This window comes from Streptopelia decaocto (assembly GCF_964273445.1).
Source record: "Streptopelia decaocto genome assembly, chromosome: 3".
Taxonomy (NCBI): Eukaryota; Metazoa; Chordata; class Aves; order Columbiformes; family Columbidae; genus Streptopelia; species Streptopelia decaocto.
The window spans coordinates 113,391,185-113,418,478 of NC_138656.1; the positions used below are offsets into that span (position 1 = coordinate 113,391,185).

The 27,294-nt window shown below is 44.6% G+C and overlaps 2 protein-coding genes across 2 annotated transcripts; one reads left to right on the top strand and one right to left on the bottom strand.

Annotated features, from left to right (window-relative positions):
* Window positions 1–883: 883 nt before the first annotated feature.
* TP53I3 (tumor protein p53 inducible protein 3) lies at window positions 884–16,500 on the bottom strand. Its single transcript, XM_082048144.1, has 9 exons — window positions 16,378–16,500; window positions 14,408–14,536; window positions 12,642–12,779; window positions 11,305–11,410; window positions 5,285–5,427; window positions 4,377–4,644; window positions 2,960–3,172; window positions 2,163–2,359; window positions 884–1,451 (listed from the first exon to the last, which is right to left on the bottom strand). The coding sequence occupies exons 2-9, from the start codon at window positions 14,522–14,524 to the stop codon at window positions 1,263–1,265; spliced, it is 1,371 nt and encodes a 456-aa protein (XP_081904270.1). The 5' UTR covers window positions 14,525–14,536; window positions 16,378–16,500; the 3' UTR covers window positions 884–1,262.
* Window positions 16,385–27,278, top strand: FAM228B (family with sequence similarity 228 member B; the record flags this gene model as incomplete). Its single annotated transcript, XM_082048977.1, has 10 exons — window positions 16,385–16,450; window positions 16,551–16,756; window positions 16,851–16,938; window positions 19,195–19,293; window positions 21,236–21,310; window positions 21,968–22,165; window positions 23,620–23,697; window positions 24,535–24,622; window positions 24,732–24,876; window positions 26,372–27,278. The coding sequence occupies 10 exons, from the start codon at window positions 16,385–16,387 to the stop codon at window positions 26,409–26,411; spliced, it is 1,083 nt and encodes a 360-aa protein (XP_081905103.1). The 3' UTR covers window positions 26,412–27,278.
* Window positions 27,279–27,294: the final 16 nt, after the last annotated feature.

The following is a 27,294-nucleotide window of genomic DNA, read 5'->3' on the forward strand; positions in this document are numbered from 1 at the left end:
TACAGAGCAGTGTAGGGGAAAGGGACCTGGGGTCCTGGTGGACAGCAGGATGACCATGAGCCAGCACTGGGCCCTTGTGGCCAATGGCATCCTGGGGTGTATTAGAAGGGGGGTGGTTAGTGGGTCCAGAGAGGTTCTCCTGCCCCTCTACTCTGCCCTGGGGAGACCACACCTGGAATATTGTGTCCAGTTCTGGGCCCCTCAGTTCCAGCAGGACAGGGAACTGCTGGAGAGAGTCCAGCGCAGGGCAACAAAGATGCTGAAGGGAGTGGAGCATCTCCCTTATGAGGAAAGGCTGAGGGAGCTGGGGCTCTTGAGCTTGGAGAAGAGGAGATTGAGGGGTGACCTTGTTAATGTTTACAAATATGTAAAGGGTGAGTGTCAGGAGGATGGAGCCAGGCTCTTCTCGGTGACAGCCAATGATAGGACAAGGGGTAATGGGTACAAACTGGAACACAAGAGGTTCCACTTGAATGTGAGGAGAAACTTCTTCTCAGTGAGGGTGACAGACACTGGAACAGGCTGCCCAGGGGGGTTGTGGAGTCTCCTACTCTGGAGACATTCAAAACCCGCCTGGACACCTTCCTGTGTAACCTCATCTGGGTGTTCCTGCTCCGGCAGGGGGATTGGACTGGGTGATCTTTTGAGGTCCCTTCCATTCCCTAACATTCTGTGATTCTGTGATTCTATGGCTCCTGTCAGGCCAGGGCAGCGGGAGCTCTGGAGAGCAGGAACGGGACCAGGAGCCGGGACCGGCAGTCGGTGCCCAGCGTTTCCTCCTGCATGGACGAGCACTGGGTGGCGTTTTGTTTGTGTGTTCAAGACATGGTGTGAGAGATGCAACGTGAACCTTTTTATTAGGACAAGAGGAAACAGCTTCCAGTTGCACCAGGGGAGGTTCAGATTGGATATTAGGAGACATTTCCTCTCAGAAAGGGTTGCCAGGCATTAGAACAGGCTGCCCAGGGCAGTGGTGGAGTTACCATCCCTGAAGGTGTTTAAAAGACGTGTAGATGAGGTTCTCAGGGACATAGTTTAGTGCCAGAGTTGGGTTATGGTTGGACTTGATGATCTTACGGGTCTCTTCCAACCAAAATGATTCTATGATTAATGTGTCTTGTAAGGCTTTGCTGTACCTCTCATTTTTGGCATCCTCCCACAATAAATCATTCCGGATTTGGAAGCAGAATAGGCAGATTCTCTGCTTGTCAAACACCCCTAACAATTCTGTCCCTCAATAAACCACATCAGTAGGCCTTTCTTTAAGATGAAGCAGGCATTTTGATGACAATTTTGCCAATGTTCTTGTTTTCTTCCATGACCCTGTGTGCCTCTGCAATCTCATGAAGAGAGTAAACGCTGTCGACAAACGGTTGGAGATGAGGGGAGGTTCCTTCAGAAAAATGTGGCAGCACCTCTTCTGTGAAGGCTTTCACCAGCCGTTCCTTATACTGAACAAAACATGAAAGCATTTGGAAGATTATTTGCAACCATTTCATTCACAGAGCTATCTCTTAGCACAGCATACACAATATGCACAGTTCTCAAGGGGACACTTTCTGACATTTTTATAGTGAGACAGACATGTAAACCTCTGACAGATGTAAATTACAAACAAAAAGAAAACTTTTAGTTTAATTAGGTTTTAATTGAATGAAATTGTCCAAAACAAGTGGTATAAGCTCAGTGCAGAACTGTTTAAACTTAAACTGACAAAGTTATTGAGAACAGTATGTATTAAACCATGGACAGTATCTATCTTGGGGCTCTGCACTGCTGTCTTTTACTGTAATATCTGAGAATTTTCCACATAAAGTGAGTTTCCATTGGTAACTTCTGGACATTCAAAGGGCCTCAGTGTCTACTTTGAAAAACAATCTAATAGTGGTTTTTCTTCCCCAACCCACCCCAACTTGATCAAGTTGCCTGATCGCTTGAGTTTTGGGTATCATCAGTTCTCTGATTCAGTAGCTCTAAAATGCAGGCATTGGAGAAAAATAGAAAAGGGAAATGATATCTTAATTTTGCAATATTTTCCAAAGTATGTAGTAACGCTTCAAGGTGGTGCTTGTTTGATAAGAATGTGTTAGATTCTGCTTGAACACTGGTATCAAAGCTCTCAAAAGATCGAACTGTATACACTGCTGATGGCCATTGCTTACCTCCTTGTCTCGTGATCGCAACAGACTTGTGTGGATGCTCGCTCTTTTGGAAAGCAGCCTGGCAAACAAATCCCCGTGTACTTCACCTCCACTCAGCAGTCCATAAACAATCCACCGGCCGTCAGTGCTCAGACAGGCAAGATTCTTCTCCCAGTATGAGCCACCAACGCAATCTAAAATCAGATCTACTCCGGAACCTCACACAGAAACAGAAAAGATTGCAGCAAGGTAGTCGAGCTGCGTTAAAGGCAGGATCATTTCAGGCAAAACTAAAACTGTGGGTTTTATACGCACAGAATCAATCCTACAATTCTTATTTAAATCTTCCTACTGAAATTAGGAATTGCCAAAATGATTTGTCAGGAATTCCAGAATCAGGCACCAAAAAAAAATATCATTATAGATATCCAGATGCAGACTCCATCATAAACCATCCCAAATGCTTAGAAAACCATTTTTTTTCTAAAAGAGGAGAACTAAGTTTTGTTCCCATATTCAAATGCTTAGAAAGCCAAGTACAAGGGTTTAGTCTCACGATTCCTTGTGGAGGCACCAATAACACAGGCACAATATTTATGCCCCAAATGAATGTAAAGCCAAAGAAAACAAACCATGCAGAAAACAAGCACAATTAAACTAAGGAAAAATAGATTTTGGGGCTGGACAGGGCGTCAGGTTGTGCTAACAGGGTCATTGCTGTCTTCACCAAGGTGACAGTTAAACCTGAGTATATGTACATATACATTAGGAGGTACGCATTCCAACTCTGGCAGTGTCTTTCACATGGAGATTCTCACCTTGGGTGAACGCCAAGACCTTTTCACTAAAATCTTCATTCTTGTAGTTGAACCCCGCAGCTGCTCCGGCGTTCGCTGTCGCTTTCAGCTTCTCTTGAGTCCCTGCTGTCACGATGGGAATCGCTTTTGCCAGCCTCACCAGCTGAATGGCTGCCAGGCCAATGCCGCTCGCTCCGGCGTGAATCAACACTCGCTCGCCCTCCTCTACTTTACCTGAAGGAGGATGTGAGGGAAGTGTCACCCTTTTGGCATCACCTTCGAATTAAAACGTGATCAGGGTGGAAAATCCCGAAGAAACGATCAGGGTGGAAAATCCTGAAGAAGCAGCTGAAAGAGATGCCCTTGAGTAGGCTTTGTTTACATCTTCATATCCTTCATAAAGGAAACAAATCCAGAACTAACACAGTGTAATGACCGGACTCTATTTTACTGACTTGAGTGTAGTGACTTGAGCTTGGCTTTGTCCAGTTCTGGGCACCTGTGACCAAGCTGCTTCGGGAAGTGCAGTCGGCATTTTTATACCAACAGAAAACATACTCAGAGGATGTTCATACTGAAAAATCAGACACTCGGCAACAGAGAAATGCCAGAAGCACTGGGTAACGTTCAGGACCAGTTCTACCTATCATTTTGCCATCTACCAGTTGCCCTAAACACATTTGTTTGTGTTCCACTGATTGCTACTGGAATTGAGGCACTCAGAGACATGGTCCTTATTGACTACAGATGCCCAGGAAACAACAGTGGTTGAGGTAACTTTCCTTTAGTGAGGAAATTTACTTGTTCATAGCTCCTGTTCTTTAGAGGAGCTTTTAGATGCTACTGCTGAAGAGGGCAGAAGAAGGATATTTGTCAACTGGGGAAAACCCTGGCAAGTGCTACTGTTAGTGCTTCTGTAGCACACTTTTAGAATTAAGAGTGTGAGCTTATGTCTGCTTTAAATCAGCTCAGAGGGGATTTTACCAACAGTTCATGTCTCTGTGAAACAAGGCACAAGAAGATATTGTCTGCTGTAGATCCAGACAGTGGGAAAGTTCCTCATATGCTCACGCCTGCTGCAAAGTCAAATCTTTAGCAGTAGGATGCATTTGCAGCTGTTTGGAGAACACGTATGTTATTTCAGGGTTAAGGCTGAATGGAAATTGCCAATCAAACCGAGAAATATAGACTAAAAGAAAACTGACCATCTTCCCATATCCTTCCTTGTAAATACGCAATCGGCAGAGTAAGTTGTGACTGGGGAGGTGTGGTCAAGATTTTGGAATTTGGGTCTGGCGTACCAGATTTGGACCGGTGACAGAGAAAGAGCTCTTCAAAGGCCAACAGCATTCAGATGGAGGCAACAAAGAGAGGACTTCGTAGCAGAAAGGAAGACAAGCAGTTTTGGTGGGATAGATTCGCAAATAACACCTCTCACCTACAAAATGCAGCAACTGGAAGGCTGTTAGCCAGGCTTCAGGGATGGCTGCAGCCTGAACAAACGTCATACCCCTGGGAACTGGCATCAGGTGGCCTTCGGGTGCTGTGACGTATTCTGCCTGGCCACCGCCGGAGAGCAGAGCCATCACCGCATCGCCGATCTTCCACCGGCCCTTGCAGCCAGGTCCGAGCCCCACCACACTCCCAGCTGCTTCTAAGCCTAAAATATCACTTGCTCCTTTGGGGGGGGGATATTTCCCTCTCCTCTAAAATGAAAGAAAAAAGAGGGCAAAGGAGGAAAAGCCACATGTCAATGACTGTAATGACCTGCAATAAGTTCCTATTTATTTAATCCTGATTTCACACTGTGCAGATGTTGCAGTAATTTAAGGATCTTCTATCCTCTGGCAACACTTCTTGTTTCCTGATTATGTTTTATACTTAAAACTCTGTGTGCAAATTCAATTTCTTGTGAGTGCCCTTTGTCCAGGCCAGTCCATGCTGGGGAGGTATTATGACCTCCAGTTGCAGAGCATGGCTTTCAGCTCAAATTAAAGCAGGTCAGACTTAACAATTTGAAAGTGATTTTTCCACGCCAGTGGGACATATCATGTTTATCTCAAATGCCCAGAAAATTGTCTAAGCATCTAGAAAGACCAGAGGTTTGGTTTTATATCTTTTCTTGAAAGGCCACTGCCTTTCCACGCCACACCAGCATTGCAGTGACTCAGATTAAAATATTTATCTGCTGAATCAACAGACACCTCTTCTTTCAGCCGTATGAACTCTCCCATCCAAATGCTCACTAGGTCCAATCTCCTTTAACTCTTCCAATTTGTCAAGACTTCAGATAGGGGCTTGAAAAATTAAGTGTTCTTTTCAGGTGCATAAATCTTCTTAACATACCTGGAGTAAATCAGCCCTATTCAGAGCGCTGGCAGAGACCTTCACAAGAACTTCTCCTTCTCCTGGATGTGGTTTTATCACTTCTTTCACATACAGATTTTCTGGGCCTCCTGGGCAATCAAAATAGGCTGCCAACATTTTATCTGAAAAACAAAACAAAACCCAGCATGAATTCAGGCAGCTGGAAAATCTCAGTAAGCAGTAACCACAGCTCCACAGACTCCACTTTGTAGGAGGACAACACAAACAGTGACACAGTTTGAAGGCAGAAGAGGGGAGGGCTGCCAGAGAAAGCCGAGGAGTTATAATGCAGTGAAATACATTAAAATTGAGATATATCATTGCAAAAGCCATGTGACAAAGCACAAAGATCACCTTGCGTTAAGTTATAGGCCCTAACCCTGCACAGAATCACGCGTGGATCCAGCAGCACTGACCTCCCAGCCACCTGAACTGTAAAAGGTCAAAATAAAATCCTTTACTTGTGAGTTCCTGCATGCTTAGGGCCCCAGTGCTCACCTGACCAAAGGACACAGGCTCTTAAATTAGGAGACACAAATGGGATTTTAAAACCCCCAGGAGAAAGAGCCTTTATTTGACACATCTAAAACCATGTAAGTGCTGCCTTATGATTCAGCCCATAGATGGCAACTTGAAGATACACAAAGGCACAATGGCGAGTTAGTGCGAATGATATATAACAAATTATTTTTTAAATTCCTGTTTATTTCCCTTGCCAGAGCAAGTGATTCTTGTGTGCCCAATCCCACTGCTGCCAGAGTCTTTCAAGTAACTCCTCAGTCGCTGCTCCTGTGTTCCTCGCTTTTTGGCACCAACAGTTGTTGAGATGTGCTGAGATATCCAACCTCCTCCCTCCTGGCACAATCAAAGCTGGAGCAGCCTTCCCTCTGTCCCCCGGGTGCTGGCTGGAAGGAAATGAGGAAAAGAGAGAATTCCAACGGGAACGACTGTGTTTTTTCCCAAGAGCTGGTGCTATACTGAATGCAGTTTAGGGATGCCACCCGAAAACATGTGCAGGGTGGGCTGCACGCCAGAGCCTCTTCAGGTAAACTCCATTGTGTGCCAGACCACCATGCCCTCTGTAAAAATCACTTGCATTATGATATCTGCACGGAAAAACCTAAATACGTATTTTATTATTAGTTGTAAGACCGCAAATGTGGAATGATAAACACCTTGAAATCCCCAGAATGTGAATCTCCACGGGGTGGTGCTCTATGGCTGTTTCACAGTGAATAAACGCTTCCAATTGTTTGTGTAAAATGTAACCTAAAGGCTTTTCTTGCTGAGGCTGGCTGTTTGTTCTTTTCAGCGGAACCATTTAATCCAGGCCCACAAAATTCGTCTGTATTAACACAAAAATGGGAAGCCCACAAGATACCACCAAATAACAGATGCTTCTGCTCTTCTAATCTGTACAAATTTAGTCAATTAAAAATAAGATGATAAATAAGCTTTTGTCCCTTCTCCAACACAGTTCACTAACCTGCATTTTTTCTTTGTTGCTAGAAGCAGACCCACAGAAATATGTTTTAAAAATATACTGAGAATCCATGGCTTTCAAGTGCATGGAAAACCACACGAGTTGAAAAAACAGATTTCCAACTAAATGCAACAACTTCAAACTGTCAGATCTGACAGCAGTGACCCAAAATTACAATTTAGAGAAGTTATGGGGTTCTGAACACAAGTAGTAACTCACCTTTTTCCTGTAAAGAAGGGAAGACGTTCTCTGCACCAGAACAAACCCAGCCTGGCCCCAGGATCAGGGTCTGATCCCAGTTCCTGCTCTCCCAGCTCTGCCCTTGCTCTCAGCCATTCCCCAGCACGTCAAGGGGTGGAACAGGAAAAGGCTGTGTTTCACTTTGGAGGAAAAGACATGGGTAGAATCAGAAATATTAGTACATCTCACCATTATTTCTACCTGCGGATCCGGCTGATTCTGCAGATTGAGCCATAAATCTGCTTTCGCCTTGGGCGTTGAGGTCGAGATCTGCCGCTCCCCCCAGCACACGGGGAGGTTTGCGCTGGTGCCTTTGCTGTGCGGGTTTGTTTGTTCTGGGGCAGAGCAGCGAACTGATGCTTTGATTGCTGAACTCTGAGTAGCGCAAACCAGATTTACCTAAATTGCATTAAGAGCACATGAGCTGTGACAGTCCTTACGCTGTATATCCCCCGAGGAGGCTTTGTTGTGCTCTTGTTCCTGTAAAAGTCAACGTTCAAAGTTTACAGGTTCACGCCCATCAGCCGGGTGCATTTCTACCTGATGTTTTAACTGCCTGATCTCACTCTTGTTGAGTTTTACAGTATCCCCCAGAGGGAGAAGGATCACATCATGCCTTTTGCCATATCCTAGTCACTGGCTCTTGGGTATCTGAGAATCGTCAAGGAATAAAACTGACACTTCAGAGTATTTAAAAATGATAAATCAGATGTCTGTCCATGTGTGGGGTTCTTCTGTGGATTTTTTTTCCTAACGATTTTGAGATGTTTTGGATTCAAGCTTTTAAACTCTAATTCGAAACTAAACTAATTTAGAACAAGATATAGCTGAAAATTCTTTTGTTCTCTTATAACCCAAGGAGCTAATAATTTATTTTTCTCTGCAGATAAAAAGATCTTGGAGCCTGGCCTTCTTGAGACCGCTCTTCACCTGGTGATGTAGGCAGAACCTCAGCTGACCATGCACAGCATTGACTTCACTCAAATGTGGATTCTTTGATGTCTCACAGTACACACAGTCTGATTCAAACCTGGTAGTAATACTGTCCCTCCTCCCCAGTCCTCACAGAACTTTGCAATCCACTACGATCTAAAATAACTTTCCATAGTGGTCAATGACAATGCAAATTGATGTGTTAAAAAATATGTTTTATTTGTACTATTGAAAGATGTAAAGGACAATCTGAAAATCTGTTAATGTAATAATTTCCCTTGTCCCTTGGGTCTGTGATGCTACATGTGAGTAACTTCTGTGAGAAGTTACTTTGCTTAGAGAGACTAATAATTTTCTTACCTGAAAACAGGCTAAAAGACAACATAAAAGAGACTAAGCAAAACATCTTAAACTAAATCTTGAAGACATTGCTTTCTATTCAGTTAAGAAATTTAAATAATAGATACATGGGCTAGTCCTCTTAAGAGCACAGAGCCCTCAAGTGGTCTTGAAAAACAGTTGGAATATTTTAAAGCAGTAGTTTCTTGTTTAAACTGGATAATCCTTTAAACTAATGTATTTCCTTCTGAGCACTCCTTCTGAGGTTGATGAAGTTCAAATCTTCTGCTGATTCAGCGACCTTCCTCTCTAAAGAAGTCCGCTATAATATAATAACACAAGGAAATCAATCAATCAATCAATCAATCAAATAAACAAACAAAACCCCAAACAACAAACAAACGAACAAACAAAACCACAAGATTAAAATCATATATAGAATTGTTGTAATGGAGATGCTTTTTTTTAAGTTCAAATCCACCTCAGACTACACTGTACTTGAAAGAAGAGAGCTGTATTTCTAGCTGAAAATTAAAAATATTAACACCCATATTCATTAGGTATTACCTGTTTTAAAGAATAAACACCTGAGGACTTTAAATCATTTTCAGAAATCTCTTGTAACATGTGAAGAGAAACTATTCCATTTTCTTTTTGCAAAGAAACCATCCAGAATGGCAAGAATAAACTCCAGAAAATACACATTGTCAAAACTGCTGCATATGTGACCCTGGAAACACTTAGACCTCAGACTTTACTCAGGAACAGTGGCCAAATATGATAATGTAACTGTTTGCAAGACCAAATAACTTGTGTGCAAATTGTTATAGGATTTTGCAAGTGTTGGCATTTTTTGCAGTCTCCATATTTTACACTTTATGCCTTTGTCCCCTGGCAGCGAAGAAGCTGGTATTAACTGTGATATGGCTCCTGAATTTATTTCTGAGCCAGATGAACAGACTTGGGCTTAAATAACATAACAGCACCTTTTGGATTTGCTTGAGCTCCACTGATAGTATGGCAGAAAAAGACTAGGACGGAGCTAGTTCGAAGTTACCAGGAAATCTAAGGCCCAATTCTTATATTTAGTAAATCTCATTAATGCTGCCCTAGATGGAAGCAATCCCTTGAAAAGACTCCTCACCTGGCAGGACCGTTCTGGTTTGGTGGTATTTCATACTTCTTTTGTCTCAGTGATGAAAATCTCCTATTGATTCTCTCAGTAGACTTAATCCACTGGACATCCTTGAGGTTACTGCTTGAAACTCTTTGTCCTGACCTTATGCCAAATGTTACCAGGATGGGAGATCTCTTTATTCCGCAGTTCATAGCCCAGCACATAAATGCCCTCCAGAATTCATGTAATTGTTATTGTGCTGGCCATACGTGTCAGTGACAAGACCTATAATACTTAATCTCTAACGGAGCCATCACAGCTCCTAAATATGACAGAGGCAGAATCATATCTGGAACACAAGAAAATCACAGCTCTCTAGGCAGCGCAGTGCTGGTACGATGGTTTTGTGCTCAACAATGGCCAAGAACAACAGAAAGCAGAACATAACATAAAGCAGCCTGGGGTTGCTCTGTTAGTTGAGGCTGAAATAAACATAGGAAAAATCAAAAAAACACGGGCAATCCACTTCACTCTTCTCCTGGCCTGTCTGCAGTCAGATGTGATTTGGTTACGCAGAGCGTGAAGAAGCGGAGAAACTGCAGTGGAGGCCAAGCACAGACCCACCAGCCAACAACCAGGCTTCTGAGGGTCCAGCAGGCAAGTTTGTTTTAAAACCCACATTATAGCCTCTAAAATCCTGTTCTTGATTGTAGCTTTTTGAATTACAAAAGCCTTTTGAAAAGGGTGTGCTGTAAAATTTTTTACTGAGAATCTTATAGCTCTTTCAGACTAAACAGCTTATGCCCCAAATCACAAATTAATTCCACTTACTTTTAGGCACCTAAGCAAGGAATAAAAGCTAGGAGCGCAGTGGGCCTACAATTTCATTCCTGTTCAGTGAAAGGAGACAGGTATATCCATAGGTTAAGTTGGATCTTATTGCTCTACAAAATACTCCTTAGAAATATCCTTGAGATTCCTTAGAAACTCCTTAGAATTACCTCTATGGTGGAAATCAGGCCTACTCTGGGAATTCACTCTTGTGCATTTTATCCCTTTGGATGGTGTGATAAAATGATTGTATCCTTGATATGGAGTCAGCCATGTATTACATCAATAAGATGTGTAAGTCTGTTATTTATCTCCCAGAGCAAGGACAGTGAAGAGTGTTTAATTCTTGCCAGCACACAAAAGGAAAGCTACGTTTGTGATGCAATCAGGATTCTGCAGCTGATCTGCAAAGGGCTGGGGTTTGTAATATTCCTGAATGGGGAACAAAGAAATGTTAACACTAAGTTTTTAAAACACTGAGCCCAAGAGAGAGGAACTTAAGAGGACTCGAACAAAGGAAATTTGGGCAGGAGAGGGAAGGAAATGGGAAAATGTGTTATAGAAGAGGTGCTTTCTTACTGTGAGATGAGGAAATTAGCTTCGTGATGTCTCAAGATTCACATGTAGGAGAAAAGACTCCAGGTTTCTTATAGAGACTAGGCTTTCTGGCTCATGTGTCACTGAAGAATTGGACTGTAAAGCAGACTATCAAAGCAGATGCTCCACAAAACTGTGCGTAAGACCTCAGCATCGGGCAGATGAGGTCAAGAAAATGTGACTGCCAGGTCCATTTTATTGAAGGTTAACTGGCAGAAAACGTGTGCCAGAACGGCTCGGGAAAGAGGGTTTGGCAACCTGTTCATACCCACATAGAGGCTTTGGAGCACAGTAGGTGGTGATATCTGGAGAGGGTTTAGCTGTGGAGCCATAACCATATGTGTTCAGATTTGCAGGATTTGGTGGTTCATCAGATTAATTTTTGAAGCTGTTTGCAAGGGTGAAGCTAATCCAGGAGACACCAGCACGCAGGCACACAGATACAGGCGTTTCTCTTACCCAGTTTCTCCACAGCTTCCACGCAGACACTGGGATACATGTCTCCTTTGTAAGTACCAACCAGGATGAAAGTCTTTGTCTTCACAACTATCAGTCCTCTATCTGGCTAGATAAGATGGGAAAGCAGGTTACAAGGTTCTAAAAAGTACAGAGGTATAGATATCGCCTTACGATTTGGGCCAATTACAAGTATTTTCTTCGCCAATCTACCTGTTTTCTTGGGGAAAAAAAGGCAAACACTGTCCAAAAGTCTAAGCCAGGATGCAGACAAACAGTGACTGCACATTCTGAAGACTGTTGGCTATTACAGCAGCTCAGTCAGATGCTTTTATTATATTGTCTATTCTCACTTCCATTGATTAATGTGTTGTTGCACAGCATTTGGAAGGAATGTTATCCTAATGCTCAGTGTCACATACAAACGCATTGATAAATGCAAATAACTAGTATTTACATGAAAGCATGCCCAGCGTTTTATGAACCCTGCCTCCCCAACTCTGCCTCACCAAACGGTAATAGGGAATGGAAAAAGACATTGCAAAGTGCTGCATTTTCCTGAATTGGGTCCCAAATTTAAGAGCTGCTCAGCCTGTTCTGCAAGTTGTGTTTACTGGGGAGGGGAAGAATTGAGAAGACCTCAGTAACAACCAGTTGGATGTATTGACTTCAGATTGTGTTACTTGGCAGTAGTAACACAATTCTGCCATCCTGAGCATGTCCTCGGGTTCTGTTTCTGAATTTCATGGGTCAATTACTGAGGCTGGAGTCCCACAAGATGGGGCAGCTGTTGAACCAGGGCCTGCTCACCTGTGTCTGTTCTCCCTTCTTCAGTTACCTGCTCCTGCTACTTTATTCTGGCCTGTGGACTTGCCAGGCCCTCCCATTAACCAATTAATTCATTAATGTGGCAAGAAACCAACCCAGCAAAAAAATTGAAGTGGTAGTATTTTGCTGCATTAGGAAGACGAACTGATTCAAAGGAGAATGTGACAGGCCCCGCAGGTGGTGTTAGAGAGATGAATGGTGTTACCTGTGGAATTTGTATTATACAGCTGACACCTTTTTGTATTCTGCATCTATTTCATTCCACACCTGCTGGGAAGGTGATATGGAGAGAGTGGGAAAAGGAAGGGAAGGGAAGGGAAGGGAAGGGAAGGGAAGGGAAGGGAAGGGAAGGGAAGGGAAGGGAAGGGAAGGGAAGGGAAGGGAAGGGAAGGGAAGGGAAATCATGTGAAGTCTTTCTGCTTTTGTTACAGTATTCATGTAACCAGGCAGTGAGGAAAGGAAGTAGGAAGTGTCCAGATTTCTCAGGATGGCCACAGCTTTTGTCAACTTACATTTTGAAGATAGATGGAATGCTTATCTGCACGAACACATTTATAGTGCTTCTCCTTGAAGAAGAGTCCTCCCCTTCTAACTTGCAGTAAGTTCTGATGGAAAGCGTAGATAAGGTTTAAAGCATCGTCTGGTGGCACCTGTGTTAGTACAGCACAGTGTTATGGACCAAAACCGCTCCTCTTTGTGATGATGAACTGCTTTCCACCCTCCTGCTGTATTTGATAGCTCACTTAAAATTACGGTGGAAAAAAAACCCTCTGCCTGGCCTTGATACTAGTTTCCACCATATTTCCAGTCTCATTTGAAACAATCCGCTTAGTCTGTGGTTACTGTGTAGTCCCATTACTCAGTGACACTTCTCTAGGTCAGCAATGACCCCAGTGGCGACCGGACCCTCCTGCTGAAAAGCAGCATAGGGTAGGATGCAGCTCTCCCCAGTCTTGCACAGAGCTCACCTAAGGATGCCAATTTCATATATTCTTAGTGTAACTTTAGCAATTCCAGGAGACCAGATCATCACACCTCAGCAGGGCAGCGCACACAAGTGACAAATCTGTTCATGTCAATGAGCTCTTGGGCTCAGCGTACAAGTAACTGGGTCACTGGTTTGGCAGATTTATATATTCCTTCAAGTCAGTGGAGCTGGTGATAATTTATACTGGTTGAGGACTTTGCTCTGGACCTCTGCCTGCAATTCACCTTGCTGAAGAGCCAGCAGGTTGGCATCTCTAAAAGCTGTGGTTTATATTAAGCATCACTTACATATTAAAGATGATGTCAGTCTTACCTAGTGGACTGATGACTCTGCTGAGAATTGGCCCCCAGGGATGGGCAGGGTTAAGACAAGGTTCTGTTTTAACCAGAACTTCATCTTCTGAACACATTTTTCTGAGCATCCCAAGGGCAGCAATGTGCACCCATGGAAAAACTGCCTGGAAATGTCTGAGAGCTGGTCTCACGGGGGTTACGAGGGCAACTGGTACCTTCCAACAACACAGCTGTGGTGTGGGGAGCATTTTTGAACTCCTAGAGAGTTCGCAGACTGTGTCAGGGCACGCACCTCAGTTTGCCATGTAATAGGATATATTTAGTGGCAGAATTAGGTTATGGTTTGACTTGATGATCCTGCGGGTCTCTTCCAGCCAAAATGATTCTATGATTCTATGATATGACGAGAAGTGCTGTTATTCTCCTGTGTTTATCAGTTGATGGAGAATGAAAACACATAAGCCACATCTATACCAGAAAATTTAAGGTGCCAGGGAGAAGTTCTGGGTTCTGTCAGAACAATCCAGGTGGAGTTTTAGCCTGGGCCAGCCAGCAGTTTCCCCAAGAATTCCCAGGCACAGTTTGCAAAATTCAAATGGCCAGGACCACTCCCCAGGGACAACCTGGAACAGCTGCTCTGTGCTGGGCTCATTCCACACCAACAGGACTCAGTGCTGGAGAACGGACCTACCTACATCTGCTTTACTGGTGGAATCATTGCGCAAAGTGGTTAAAAGTGGTTAAAAAAGGACTCCTTGAGAATGCCGGTTAAATGGCATCTTTCTTCCAAAAATCAAAGCTGTTAAATTAGCAATCAACTTCACCAGTTAAGCCTCTCAACACAGCAGTGGGGCTGTACCGTACTTCAGGCTCTGAGGCTGAAATAAGTGTATTTAGTGGAGGGCAGCACTCCCTGCCATTATCACTACTTTGTGCTCTGGATTCCCAGCATTTCTGCCTCTGCTGCCACTTCCCAGGACGCTCTTTGGTCTCTTACATTAAAGCCAGAGGTTGATGCACAGACTTTTTGTTGCTTTATGTCAATGATAGCTGCGTTTTCCACGTGCTTTGTTCTGAGAAGAGCATCATTCAGCAATGCCTGAAGTTCGTTCATTCTCTTTCTGTTCTGCAAAAAGGAATAGAAGTTTAAATGTCCATTCCCCCTTCCGTTTTATGTTGGAAACCAGATCTTCCTCCAAGTGGAATTTAGGAGTTTTGGAATAAGTAACACAGATAATCAAAATAAAGCAAAAACCCTAAAAACAAGACAGCAGAAGAACAGACCAGCAGGAAGACAATCACCTTTACCAGAGAGGCCATAAAGTCACAGTTACATTTTTATAGCGTAAGTATTTCAGGGTTCTTTTTTCCCTGGCATTTTATTTTCCACTCACCAAGGAAATAATCCAGGGTGAAAACACTAAGAAATCAGATAAAACTTGCTCCAACCAGCAGATTAGTGCAGAAACAGCGGGGCTGAGGGTGGTTTCTGGGCCAAGCTTAACCCAAAACAAAGATTATTTTCTTAAATGGTCAGGACTAACATGATTATTGTTAGACCTCGGGGTCAGTGTGTCACTACTGAAGTGCTGCTTGGGAATAAATCTCACTTTTCTTTCAAGTGATTATGTTTCTGATTGTCTGCATAAGCAGCAACAAGAAAAAATTAGATGCTGATTAAATCTTCAAAGAATTGCCAATAGGGTTGTGAAAAATGCAGTTATGATTCGTGCTAAGATGTTTAATATTTACAGGTATAACCAAATGAGGCACAGACTCTGAACTTGGAAAAGGGAAAGGTGGTTAAGTTCTATGTAAAAAGTTATGAAACTTGTTTAGGAAGTTATATTGATAGAGCGAACTAACATTTTAAGGGTTAAGCAACTATATAATAAGGGCCTACTAACAAGCTAACATTTTAAACCACATAATTAATATCTAGTTTAGAGCTGTATGTAAATAATTGTGCTAAAAAAAGCAGGACTTCATTAAATGCCGAGATAAGAAGTTTTACAGCACCAGCTGCAACCTTGAGGAGACAAGATAGCCAAGATTTACAGCAAAAAGGGGGCGCCAGTCTGGTTTCAGTCGGTTTGGTAGCTTGGGTTCCAGCCAGTTCCTCCTAATGAGCCAAAGGTAAAAAGTCCACTGTGACGAAGCTGAAGGAGCCTTCATCCAAAGACCCCTAAAGACCCTTCCTCAAATTCACCAAGTGACATTGCGCAGGCGCAACAGGGGAGGGTCAAGGAGGGGAATATGTAAATGGTTATCTGAGACTCATTTTAATAAAAAGCGGGAAAGGTCATGAATATGTATAGGCGTTTCTGGGGTCATTATGAATATGTAATACCATACTGTATTTAAGCACACTTCTTATTGTTAAAAGCGTGCGTGTTGGGCGGTGTGAATCCCCCGCGCACCCAGCGCTGTTTTGCTTATGCTCTAATGAACACGTTTTTACGGAATACAAGGAACTGGATTAAATGTTGTTTATCCATAGAAAAAGCGTAAGTTATTTATTTCAGGTTCTGTTTGTGCCATTGTGTTCAAATCATAATGAATTAGTAGGAAAGCAGGATTTTGTTATCACTAGGGTACAGCCATATCATACGTCAGATTTTAATTTCTGTTTTGGTTTAATGAAAGCAGTACAACAAGATAACATATGGAATCTTATAGCAGAATTTAGTAAACTCTGGAGAGACGTCGCAGCTTTATTGCTATGTCATCCAGAGGGGTTTGTTTTACATGATAGTGTTGTAAATGACATTAATATTGCAACTAGATAAAGCTATCAGGCCTGTTAGGCAGCGGCCCCCTGAGGTGTCTCCATGGCAACCAGCACCCAGGGAGCCCGACTGCGCCTGCGCGCCGCGCGTCCGTGTTCCGAACTACTACTTCCGGCATGCCTCGCCCAGGGAGCCATGCGCGGGGGGATGCTGGGAGTTGTAGTTTCTCTGTCTTTACCTAAAGGATGGCGGAGAGCGCTCGGCTCGGCTCGGCTCGGCTCGGCTCTTCTCTTCTCTTCCTTTCGGGCTTGGCGCTGGCGGCGGCGCTGCCTCTCACCTTCCCCGGAGGCCGGCTGTCCTCGCTCCTGATTGGCTCATTCACTCAGGCGCGCCCTTTCTGATTGGCGGAAGGCTTTACGCACGCTGACGGAGCGCGGGGGAGGGTGCCCCGTTCGGGTTGCCGTGGCAGCAAGGGACGCTGGACAGCCGGGCGCGGAGGGATCCGACGGTTCCTCTGTCCCGCCTCTGCCCGGGAGACTGCCAGTGCTGGTGGCCCGGCAGTCGGGGAGCCGAATCGCTGTCCCCACGGGCGGTCCCTTCTCTTCCCGAGAGGCTAGGTGTGGCGGGGGGGGACTATTTTCTGGGGCGGAAGGACACGCAGGGGCGGTGTCAGACGACGTGTGGGTGCTGAGGTCGCCATCTTCCCCTCAGTTGGGCTTTGTCGTGCTACGGCGTCTACCGCAGTCACTTCTCGGTTCCGGAGCCTCTCTCGAACCGGTGCGCGGACCCCGGCGAAGAGGTGTGTCGGCCCGGGGGAGCGCGGGGCTCTGCTGCTGCCCCGCCTGCCCTCGGGCCTGTGGGACCCGCCCCAGCGCCGGGCAGGTGCGGGACACGCTGGGCCCCTGCGGCCCTTGGGGCCTTTCCCTCTCACTGGTGGTGTTCTCATCGCTGCCTCCGAGGTGGAGGGGCCAGGCCTGTGGGCTCTCTGGACGTGTGCACTTTATCTGTTAGCTTAGCAGTCATAATCTATTATTTTAGCATTAGAGGGAGGGGATTGTCCCACTCTGCTCTGCACTGCGGCGGCCTCACCTGGAGCACTGTGTGCAGGGCTGGAGACACGGGATAAAAAGGAGATAAAGGTACTGGAGAGTGTCCAGAAGAGGGACACGAAGCTGGTGAAAGGTTTGGAGGGGAAGCCGTATGAGGAGCGGCTGAAGTCACTTGGTTTGTTCAGCCTGGAGAAGAGGAGACTGAGGGGAGAGCTCATGGCGGCCACAGCTTCCTCACAAGGGGAGGAGGAGGGGCAGGGCTGAGCTCTTCTCTCTGGTGACCAGTGACAGAACCCGAGGGAATGTCAGGAAGATGTGCCAGGGGAGGTTCAGGTTGGACATGAGGAAAAGGTTCTTCACCCAGAGCGTGCTGGAGCACTGGAACAGGCTCCCCAGGGAGGTGTCACGGCCCCAAGCCTGACAGTGTTCAAGAAGAGACTGGACAACGTCCTCAGACACACAGTGTGAACTGTGGGGTTGTCCTGTGCAGGGACAGGAGTTGGACTCCATGATCCTTGTGGATCCTTCCAGCTCTGGACATTCTATGAGCTCCTAGGTGCCGCTTACAGGGCTGCCCTGTTTGCCCTAGAGGTTGGTTGTCTCCTCATGCTCTATCCGGGCACCTGAGATGATCAGAAAGGACCAAGCCACCAGTAAAGGCAGCTGCTGTGTTTGCAAAGGGTGACATCCGTGTTTGCTGAGGAGATGGTGATGTGTGAGCCTAAAGGCATGGCCTGCATAAGGGCTCTTGTCAGAAAGGGGCTTTTGAGAGGACTGGGGCATGTGTGAGGAGTCTTACCTTTTGTCACAGAAGTGATTAAAATCTGTCTTTTCCAAACTGCTGCAAAGACTCATGTTTGGGTGGAGTTTGTGTGTGAATTTTAGCAGATGGATGTTTCGGGGAGGATGTTCTGCTTTACTGAACAGGATTTAAGCAGCAAGAAAAACCTGTGATACAAAGCTATACTGCTGACAGCAAAGCAGGATGCAGGCATATGGAGAAAAGGAGACTGAGGGGAGACCTTCTTGCTCACTACAGCTACCTGAAAGGAGGTTGGAGCATGGAGGGTGTTGGTCTCTTCTCCCGAGTAACAAGTGATAGGACAAGAGGAAATGGCCTCAAGTTGCACCAGGGGAGGTTTAGATTGGATATTAGGAAAAAATTCTTCACACAAAGGATTATGAAGCATTGGAAGAGGCTGCCCAGGGCAGTGGTGGAGTCACCATCCCTGGAGATGTTTAGGATATGTAGATGAGGTTCTCAGTGACATGGTTCAGTGCCAGAGTTAGGCTAATGGTTGGTCTTGATGATGTAGAGGCTCTTTTTCAACCAAAATGATTCTATGATTCTGTATCTAGCAAGAACTTTAAGGCAGTGATATTCTCAGGTTTGATCATAATAGAGAAAATGCCCTAATACAGAACAGCCAACCTATTCACAGGGTTTAGTATTTACAGACACAATGGTTAGGTTAGGTTAAAATCTTGTTTCATCTGTTCAGACTTTCAAAATCATTTACTGTGTTTCTGTCCCAAGACATGGTTAAACATTTAGTTTTAAGACCTGCAAAACAGCTGGTGTTTCATGTTAGTGGGCCCTGCCTTCGCCAGCCATGGAGAGTTGGGATCTCATAGCAAGAGTCCAAACAAAATGGAAAAAGAAAGGATTAAGATTCAGCATCAGCTTTAGTTGTTAAGATTGGGGGAAAAAATCTGCAGCTAGAGACTTTATCACTTGTGATTTCTTTAAGGCAGGTTGCTACCGCAGGCACGTTTTCTGGTTTTGTTCTGTTTTGTCTCTCCTGGGTCCAATCCTCTGTGGTGAGAGCAAACATCTGCTTTGCTCTGTGCTCACAGAAAGGCTCAGTCCTTCTTTGTATGATGAAGATGGAGTCTTAAAACTAGTAGTGAAAACAGGTGGAAAAGAGGCTAGTGGGGTTTTTTGTTTGATTTGTAAACTTATAAACTATAAAAATATGTGTTTTCCTCATCTTCAACTTGTCCAGGGATTTATGGCATTCCTATCTCAGAAGAACAAAACTGTTTGGAAGGGAAGGAAATCTTCAAAAGGTGGCCTGAAGCAGGAGCCTGCGGCACCTCTGCAGGTAGGTAGGATATGTCGCTCACAGGAAAGTGTGTTGCCTTGTCTAATGCCCAGTTTGTAGCACCTCGGGTATCCAGATGTTCTTCAGTCTTCACTGTTCGCCTGTTTATTTTATATCAGAAATGAGTTCAGCGCTAATAAAGGTGCGTTTGCTGTTATTTATCTGTGTAGGTAATACAGTGCACAGTCTCTTTTAACCAGTCATTGCAGGATGAAGAATAAGCTGAGAGAGTCCTTCCCCTGCTCCTCAGAGACCACAAGGTGGGAGATGCTTTACAGTGTTCCCTGAAGATTAGCGGACTTGGGCGGTCTGGAAAAAGGGGAGATCATTTGCAGAGCACGGGACTTCACACAGGGAATACCAGAAACTGTGGGGCACATATAGACAAAAAGAATCTTAATTTAAAGATGGAGGGAGGCAGGTACCTGGTTTCCAAATCATGTAGTAGTGTCCTCATTGGAAGTCCCTATTTTACCCTGTGTCTTTTATCCCCTCTGTACAGAGAGGGCAGGAAATCATGTTAGGGAACAGCCCGCTAGCCTGCCACGATGCTCGGGCTGGTGCGTGTTTCTGGTTTTGGAAGCTGTCTTACAGGGGCTGAAATAATACAGGAGAGGATTGAGAGGTTGTGACCTATTCTACTGTGAATCTTTTAGTTTTCCTTGTGTCTGGTGAAAGGAGAGAAAGCTTGCAAAGTTGTACAGGAGGGAAGGAAAGTCCTCGATACCACATATGTTAAATTGGCTTTTTTTCTTTGCTTTGGCTTGTCCCGGGTTACATGTCAGAAGTGAGGATTTTTGTTTTATAGAAGCAGGTGGAGTGAAAGACATGAGGTTGCAAATTTGAGGAAGGAAATTTTTGAAACTTGTGTGGGCGAGACCCTGGGCAATTTTATGTAGGAGGTTTGCTGTTCTTCGAGCAGGAAGGGAGCAGGCGACCTCCAGAGGTCCCGTCCAACGTGTGCTTTCCTGTGGTTTCTGGCTCTTTCAAGTCAGAAGAGACAGGAAAGAATTTCCACGAGGAGGCAGGAATATCCAGGCAGATGCATCTGTCAGAGCAGGGAATACGAAATGAAACAAATAAAAATGTAGATTACAGACTTCACTTTGAATCAGTGGTAAGGGATTTGAATCTGCAGTTGGGGGTCATACAGTATCACTGAAGTGCTGGGTTGGACAGAGTAAATGCTTAAAAGTTGTCCTGTACAGAAAAAAAAAGTTAACGTTGTACGAATACCTGATTGGGAGAGTCTTTGTAGATTATTTTAACTACATTTTGCCAAAAGGTGAACACGGGGATTCTTTTCATAGCTGAAAGATCTGGCTGAAGAACGTGTAAGTCAGTATCTGTGCAGAAATCAGCTTTTCTTTTGATCCACTCTACCTGAGTAGATTTGTGAATACACATTTCCTGGAAGCAGCGTGTCTCGTGTGAATCTGAAATAAATAGAGGTTTAAATTCCTGTAAAGGGCATTTTGTCTCGGTGGTTCTGCTGTCTCTGTGGTATAAACTGATCCAAATCCACTGGTGTATGTACAATAGAGGAGATGGAATTTCCTGGCTGGAGCTCAGAGTTAGTGCTTCAGCATAAGCTTCATCTGGTAGAATTAACTTTAAAAACCACTGAAATGCAACCAGCCCTGCGGTGGAATGTAGTGGTTGTTTGAAAGTGACTTACATAATTGAAAAAGGCACAAAGGAACGAAGTAAAAGTCAAGAGGTGGAATTTGATAACTCCGACAAATGTTTTCAAAGCTGACAATCGTTCTGGAATAACTTGTGGATCATTTTGTTCTTTGAAACAACATGTACTGTCCGTGGCTCATGGAGATGAAGACAGACAGTTAGTGTCAGAGGGGGTATCTGACTGGAAACCTGATACTTCATCTCTCCTACTCTAATTCTGCTTTTACTTCATGTGGTTCCTTTAATGTTTTGTTAGGCAGCACCTGATGAAAGTCAAGACATCATTGCTTCTGTTCAGTTCATCTTGGACAGAGAACATTATTTTGTGAGGGTAAGAAGTGGTGTCTCTTCTTTCATTTGCTGTGTGCTTTCCTGCATGTCAATGTTTTTTCTCTCCTTCAGTTATTAATGAGAAAATGTCAATGGTTTGTCTTCTTGGAAAACTAAATTTAGCATTACAAGTTCTTGCCCTCCTCAGCCTCCTCGGGATAGGGCTGAAGTGGTAACACTAAATATGAGCTTAGGAATTATCTGTCCTTGGTGATTTACCTGTCTGTTTTCATCTAACTTTTGTTTGGTGGGTGTGACCAGATGGTGACGATGGGCCTGAGAATAAAGGGCAGGATGGCTGAGCAGATTATCAGTGCTGCAAGAAGGTTCTTCTCTTCCTGCCTGTCTTGCACAATCTGGTACTTATCAGACGCTCACTCTGAGGTGATTTCAGCTCACTAACCTGGTGAGACAAAGGGAATGATTTTCTGCCAGTCTTGCACTACAGCTTACAAAAATTAGAGTCTGAATGCTGGTGCAAGGGAGAGCTTGGAAACGAGGTGGGAAGAGGAGAGAGGGAGGAGAAGAAAGAAAGAAGGGCTGGAAAACAGGGCCCTTGCAGCAGGGACCAGTCAGATCAGGTCAGCCAGGCTGTGTAGTTTCACCCGTGGGATCTTTACCGTGGTTGCATGGTTTTTATCTTCCATTTCTTACTTAGGAGGTAGACAGATATTTGAGGCACAATGATTTCTTAAATCTGAGAAAGAAGGAGATGCTGTACAAGAAATGGCTTGAGGATGTTTCAGAACCACTGCTGCAGAAAATTGAGGACAAAATGGACAGCCAGTCAAGCGAGGAGATACGGAGAAGGAATGATGAACAACTCTCTCTCTATTTAAACTACTGTAAAAAGAAGGTATCAACAAGAATTAGATTTCTGTCCTGGAGACCGTTGCATACAGATGATTGTGGGCGAGATCAGGGTTTCAGCTGTTATTTGCTGTTCAGTTGAGTAGCCTGGAGTTCAGATATGCCTTACCTGAAACTTGTTCTTCCACAGGACTGCTGTAATGGTGACATATATCATTACAGCTGTTTAAATTCACCATCAGATATGAACAATAGCATTGCTTGGTGCAGTGAGCACCTGCTGGGGTCTGAATATGGTGAAACACCATATTGTGGTGGGTTTCGCTCTGTGAGCCGGACTGTTTAGAGGGAGAACCTTGAGCTCTGTCAGCTGAAACCAAGGGCTGAGTCTGTGACCAGGGAGTGGACCACATTCTCACGTCTCAGGAGTTCAGCTAGAGCAGTACTGCAGGATGTTAACAGAGGATGAGGGAAATGATTTTGTGGCCTTGAATGCTACTGATCAAGCTTTATGAAAGAAAAAAAAAAGTGGGAACAGGGTAAAACAAACAGAAGTCTGCGGGCAGGTAAATAGACCTAACTAATTGATTCTGTAATTCTGTGTGTTTCAACACTCATAAAAAATGCAGTCACTGTAGGAAATACTTGTTGGTTTTCTTGATTTTGCTCTGAATTTCACACCACTGTTGAGTATCAGATTCCATGACTCAACTTTCTGCATCTCAGGAATGGATACATAGAGCTATAAGAGCAGTTACGTCATTATATAGAGCAGGCATTTGTTGTCAGTGGAAACCACTGCACAGTGGAGTTATGAGACTGTAAACAAGCTTCCCATCCAGAAATGAAAATGTCATGGGAGTGGTGGTGTTTTAATGAGAGCAAATGATTTTTTTTTTCAAAGGTCTGATGTGATAGACCCATGCATTTAAACTGTATGTGGTGTCAAAGAGCTGAAGTCTCAGGATTTAGGATATATTTGGTGTACTGGACATACCTGGCTCTGTATCAGTCTGTCTTACAAGTTTCTGTGACAGGTCGGGACTTTGCTGTGTGTGCTCCAAAAGCAATGGCTGGCATACTGGGATGTGTCCTCTCTGAACAAGCACAGCACCAGTGATCAGCCTCCACCTTTTCTCCTTGCTCTGTGGTGTCAGCTCTGTCATCAGCATGTCTGAAAATCAGGCTGAAGCCCTTCAGAGTATCAGGACAATTAATTTGCATAAGTCTGCATTAATTGTGGCATCTTATGGTACATTTTGCAGAACTTCAGACACTTCTGTGGTTTGGTTAATATACTGACTTCTGGCTGTGCATTTCTGCCCCCCTTCTTTTCTTTTTATCCATTTTCTCTTGCTCTTTTCCCTGCTATTACTCTTCTAGTCCTGTTAGCCAGATCTCATACCACACCTGGCTGTGTAATATCTAGTCTTGCTGCTCTCTCGCTGTTCTATCACCAACAGCTTCTGAGACTTGACCCGGTACCTGCTTCTCCCACAGGGTTTTGTGGCTTTGGAAACTTATGACCCGTCTGAGTACGATCCGTTCTTCCTGAAGACACACACAGACCGCTGGAAGGTATGATGGTTATTGATGCTGTGAGGTTTAAGGGCACTTTTTGACCAATTAATGGTTAGAGAGGAGGCAGAGTGCGTTACTGACATGCTGCTATGAGGCTGGTGTAGAGCAGCACATTCTAGTTTTATTAACTAAATAAATATGGGGCGCAGCCCCTACTGCATTTAAGCCCAAGAGTGTTTGAAAATTGTTTTCACCGGGAACATGGTTTGGATCCATCCTAAGCCCAGATTTGGAGGCACAGTAGCAATAGCAGGAGGGAGGTTTGTTTTCCTCATCTCACATTCATTGTGACAGGGCAGGAAGTGTCCTAACAAGCGTTGGTGAGTTCCCAGGCAAGCTAGGTGTGTGCTCTGCAGAAGGAAATAATCTGACAGTTCACATTATCTTTACAAAAGCTCACCTAAATGCACCCAAAGACCTAATAGAAGAGTTAGGTAGGACTTAGACACAAGTCCGTGAAGTGCAATTCTCTAAATTCTCTGAATCCCTTCTGGATGCTGGGAGCCCTCAGCAGCTGTGGGGACTGAGCTGATACTTCGTTGATCATTGATTCAGATGATGCTTCATCAAGTTCAACTGCCTCCAGGAGATCAGATCTGTGGTCTAAATTTGTGGCATAGTTGTTGAATGTGTTGTGGTCTGCCTGAGGAACTGAGATGCTCTGTTTCTCAGGCTGCTTAAGTCTGTGCCTCATGTTTTTATTAATAAAAAATGAGGTTGATGCTCCTTCCCTGCTAAGCAACACTACCTTGGCATTCACCTCTGGCTTCGGTCTTTTGAGACTCTGACAAAGTGCTTGTGTTGGTGCATAAGCATGAAATGTCTCTGTCACAGGTTTCAATACCAGCTTTACAGGATCCTCTGTTACAAGGCATTCAAAGAAAGTTTATTGAGGCAGGCGTTATCACGCAGTGTGAGACAGGTATGTTAAACCATCAGGATCCCTTGGAAGTGTTTCATACTGCGGGGGGGGGGACGCCTTGCTTGTGACAGTAGATGCCTACATGAAGCACTTGTGACTTCCCCACCAGGCAGACCACGTTCTACCAGGGAAGTGAACGAACTCAGTAAAGCAGAACTGCCACTGCTTCCTTTGAGCCGTCAACATATGGATTCAATTGCGTGGCTGAAGATACCATACCTCTACATCGCTAGTGAGGTCTACAAAACTAACAGGTAAGAGCTCGTGTGTTTACTGAGAGGCAGCACAACAGCATGAGACCTCTCCAGCTTGGCTGCTTAGCAGAGTATTTGCTGAAACTTAAATTGCATGGTAAATTCTGCTAAAGCAATAAATTGTGTATTTCTCCTGAGAAAGCAATTGGTGAAGGGAAGGCCCTCAGGTGTGGAGTGAGCAGCAGGGTGTGTTCCTAATTGATGGTCAAGCTGAGCCTTGAAATAAAGTGGCTTTTTGGTGCGTAGCTTCCCACATTTTCTGCATGCAGCCTGTCAGGCCATGGAATGTCTCCTGGGTGCTTTACTGGAAGATCTGAAATGATTTAATGTTCATCATTGTGGGTTTTTTGTTTGTTTGTTATTGTTTTGTTTTGCTTTGTTTTCCTATTACTTTCTAGATTTTAGGGGCAGAGTGGGGTCATGCTTATAGCTTAGATCACAGAATGGTTGAGGTTGGCAGAGACCTCTGGAGGGTCACCTTGTTCAACCCCATGCTCAAGCAGGGCCACCCAGAGGCAGCTGCCCAGGACCATGTCCACATGGCTTTTGAGTATCTCCAAAGCTGGAGACTCCACCACCTCTCTGGGCAACCTGTACTGGTGCTCAGTCACCTTCACAGTAGAAAAGTGTTTCCTTACGCTCAGAGGAAACCTCCTGTGTCTCAGCTTGTGGCCATGGCCTCTGGTCCTGGCACTGGGCACCACTGGCTCTGTCCTCTTTGCATCTTCCCTTCAGCTATTTGTGCACACTGACGAGATCCCCCTGAGCCTTCTGAACTGTCCCAGCAATCTTGGCCTTTCCTCGCATTTGCTCAACCAGCATCCTTTGTTTGAAGTTTCTGCTATGATTTGTGTCCTGGCTTAAGCCATGAGGCTTCCTCCTGTGCTGAGGGAGCTATACACCACTCCGGAAAGTCACATCCTATAGCCAAGCGTCATACCAGGGTTTTGGTGGCCTACAGCCTGGTTGGACTCAAAACGCAGCAGAGCCCAGTAATGGTGAACTGAACTGGAGCAGTGATGCAGCTGCTTAAGCTGAGAACACCAGAGAGGCCCAGCAGACCTGCCCTGATAGAGAAACATTTAGGATCAGTGAAGAGAGGTGCTTTGTTTTGTTTTGTTTTTTAATTATTATGTTTTTTTGAAGTCCCAGTGCTCTGATTCACCCCTTTTGAAAGCTCTCTGTTTCCACCATTGCAGTACACAACAGTTAAGGGAACTCCTCCAATGACAACATCAAAGCTGAACTGGGAGCCTGATGTCCTCCTGAACCTGCCCCGCTCTCTCCCCAAAGGCCCTGGGGTTTTATGCCTCTTACTGGCCCAAGGCTTCACTCCAGCATGTTTGGAGAAGTTATGATGTAATGGCACGTTCTAGAAGGAAAACTGGTCACAAAGACAAACATTTCCTGGAGTGAGTCGGTGTGGGGAGCTGTGGAGGGATACAGCAGCTTTTGTGTTGCACAGACTAGTAATAGTTTTTACTTCTGTTTAAAGGCAGAAAGTCATCAGCCACAAAGACAGCGAGAGCCAATGATGTCACCTGGCCTCCAGCTGACCGTGGCGGCGGGCACAACCATCAGAAGGTACCGTTTGCAAAATGTGTTACGTCTTCTGCCAAAGCAAGTGATAACAGGTCAGGTCTTCTGGCAAATGGCAATAAACTCAGTGTCTTAAACATGAGTACTGTTACCCAGCAGCCAAAGAAATGTTTGAGATGCTGCTTCTGTTATTTTCAGTTCCAGTTTGTGCTCTGCAGTCCAAAACCTACTGTTTTAGGAGGTTTAACTGAGGCTCAGCTCTACAAAGATGGAGCTGATGTTCTCTGGTTTATAGGGTGACAGTGTCTTTGTATTAAAGGAGATGAACTGGTGAGAAAAGTTAGAAAAAATCTGGTAGGCCCTTTTCTATACAGTGCAGAATCCATATGTTATGCCAGCTCTTGCAACAGCTACAGCTCTGAGTCCACTGTATTTCATATTATGAGAAGTATGAATGTTAGTGGTGGGAAGAGGGAATGCCAAAGCTGGCAAAATTTTAGCTACAGCCATTTTACATGAAGAGATTTGAGAACAAACCTCTTTGAATGAGAAGGAGGCTCTGTGCGTGCTTAGCAGATGTGTACAGAAGAACGGTTCAGGAAGCACCGATGAGGAAATAATGATTTGGTTTTGTTTGTTCAAATCTGTATCAGAACTCCCACAGTGAACATCTTGCAAAATAGTATTTGCAAAATAATGTTAGGCTGCTACCGAGGTTTCAAATGACTTTCTGCTGGAGACAGCGCACAAGCAGTCAAACAAACCTTAACAGACATACTGAGTGTTCTGAGAAGGCAGGAGTTAATCAGGGGAGAGGAGAGGGAAAGTGTGCTAAAGTCTTGCACTTTTTGGAGAGTCGGTGTTGAGCACCCAACACTG

What these genes read in the sequence shown, in the direction of transcription:
- TP53I3 (XM_082048144.1), bottom strand. Translation starts at nt 14,524, where the DNA reads ATGAACGAACTTCAGGCATTGCTGAATGATGCTCTTCTCAGAACAAAG. An exon ending in GGTCTTGGCGTTCACCCAAG is followed by an intron (nt 2,360 to 2,959) that starts GTGAGAATCTCC and finishes TTTCTGTGTGAG; the next exon opens with GTTCCGGAGTAGATCTGATT. An exon ending in TGCGATCACGAGACAAGGAG is followed by an intron (nt 1,452 to 2,162) that starts GTAAGCAATGGC and finishes TGTTTTGTTCAG; the next exon opens with TATAAGGAACGGCTGGTGAA.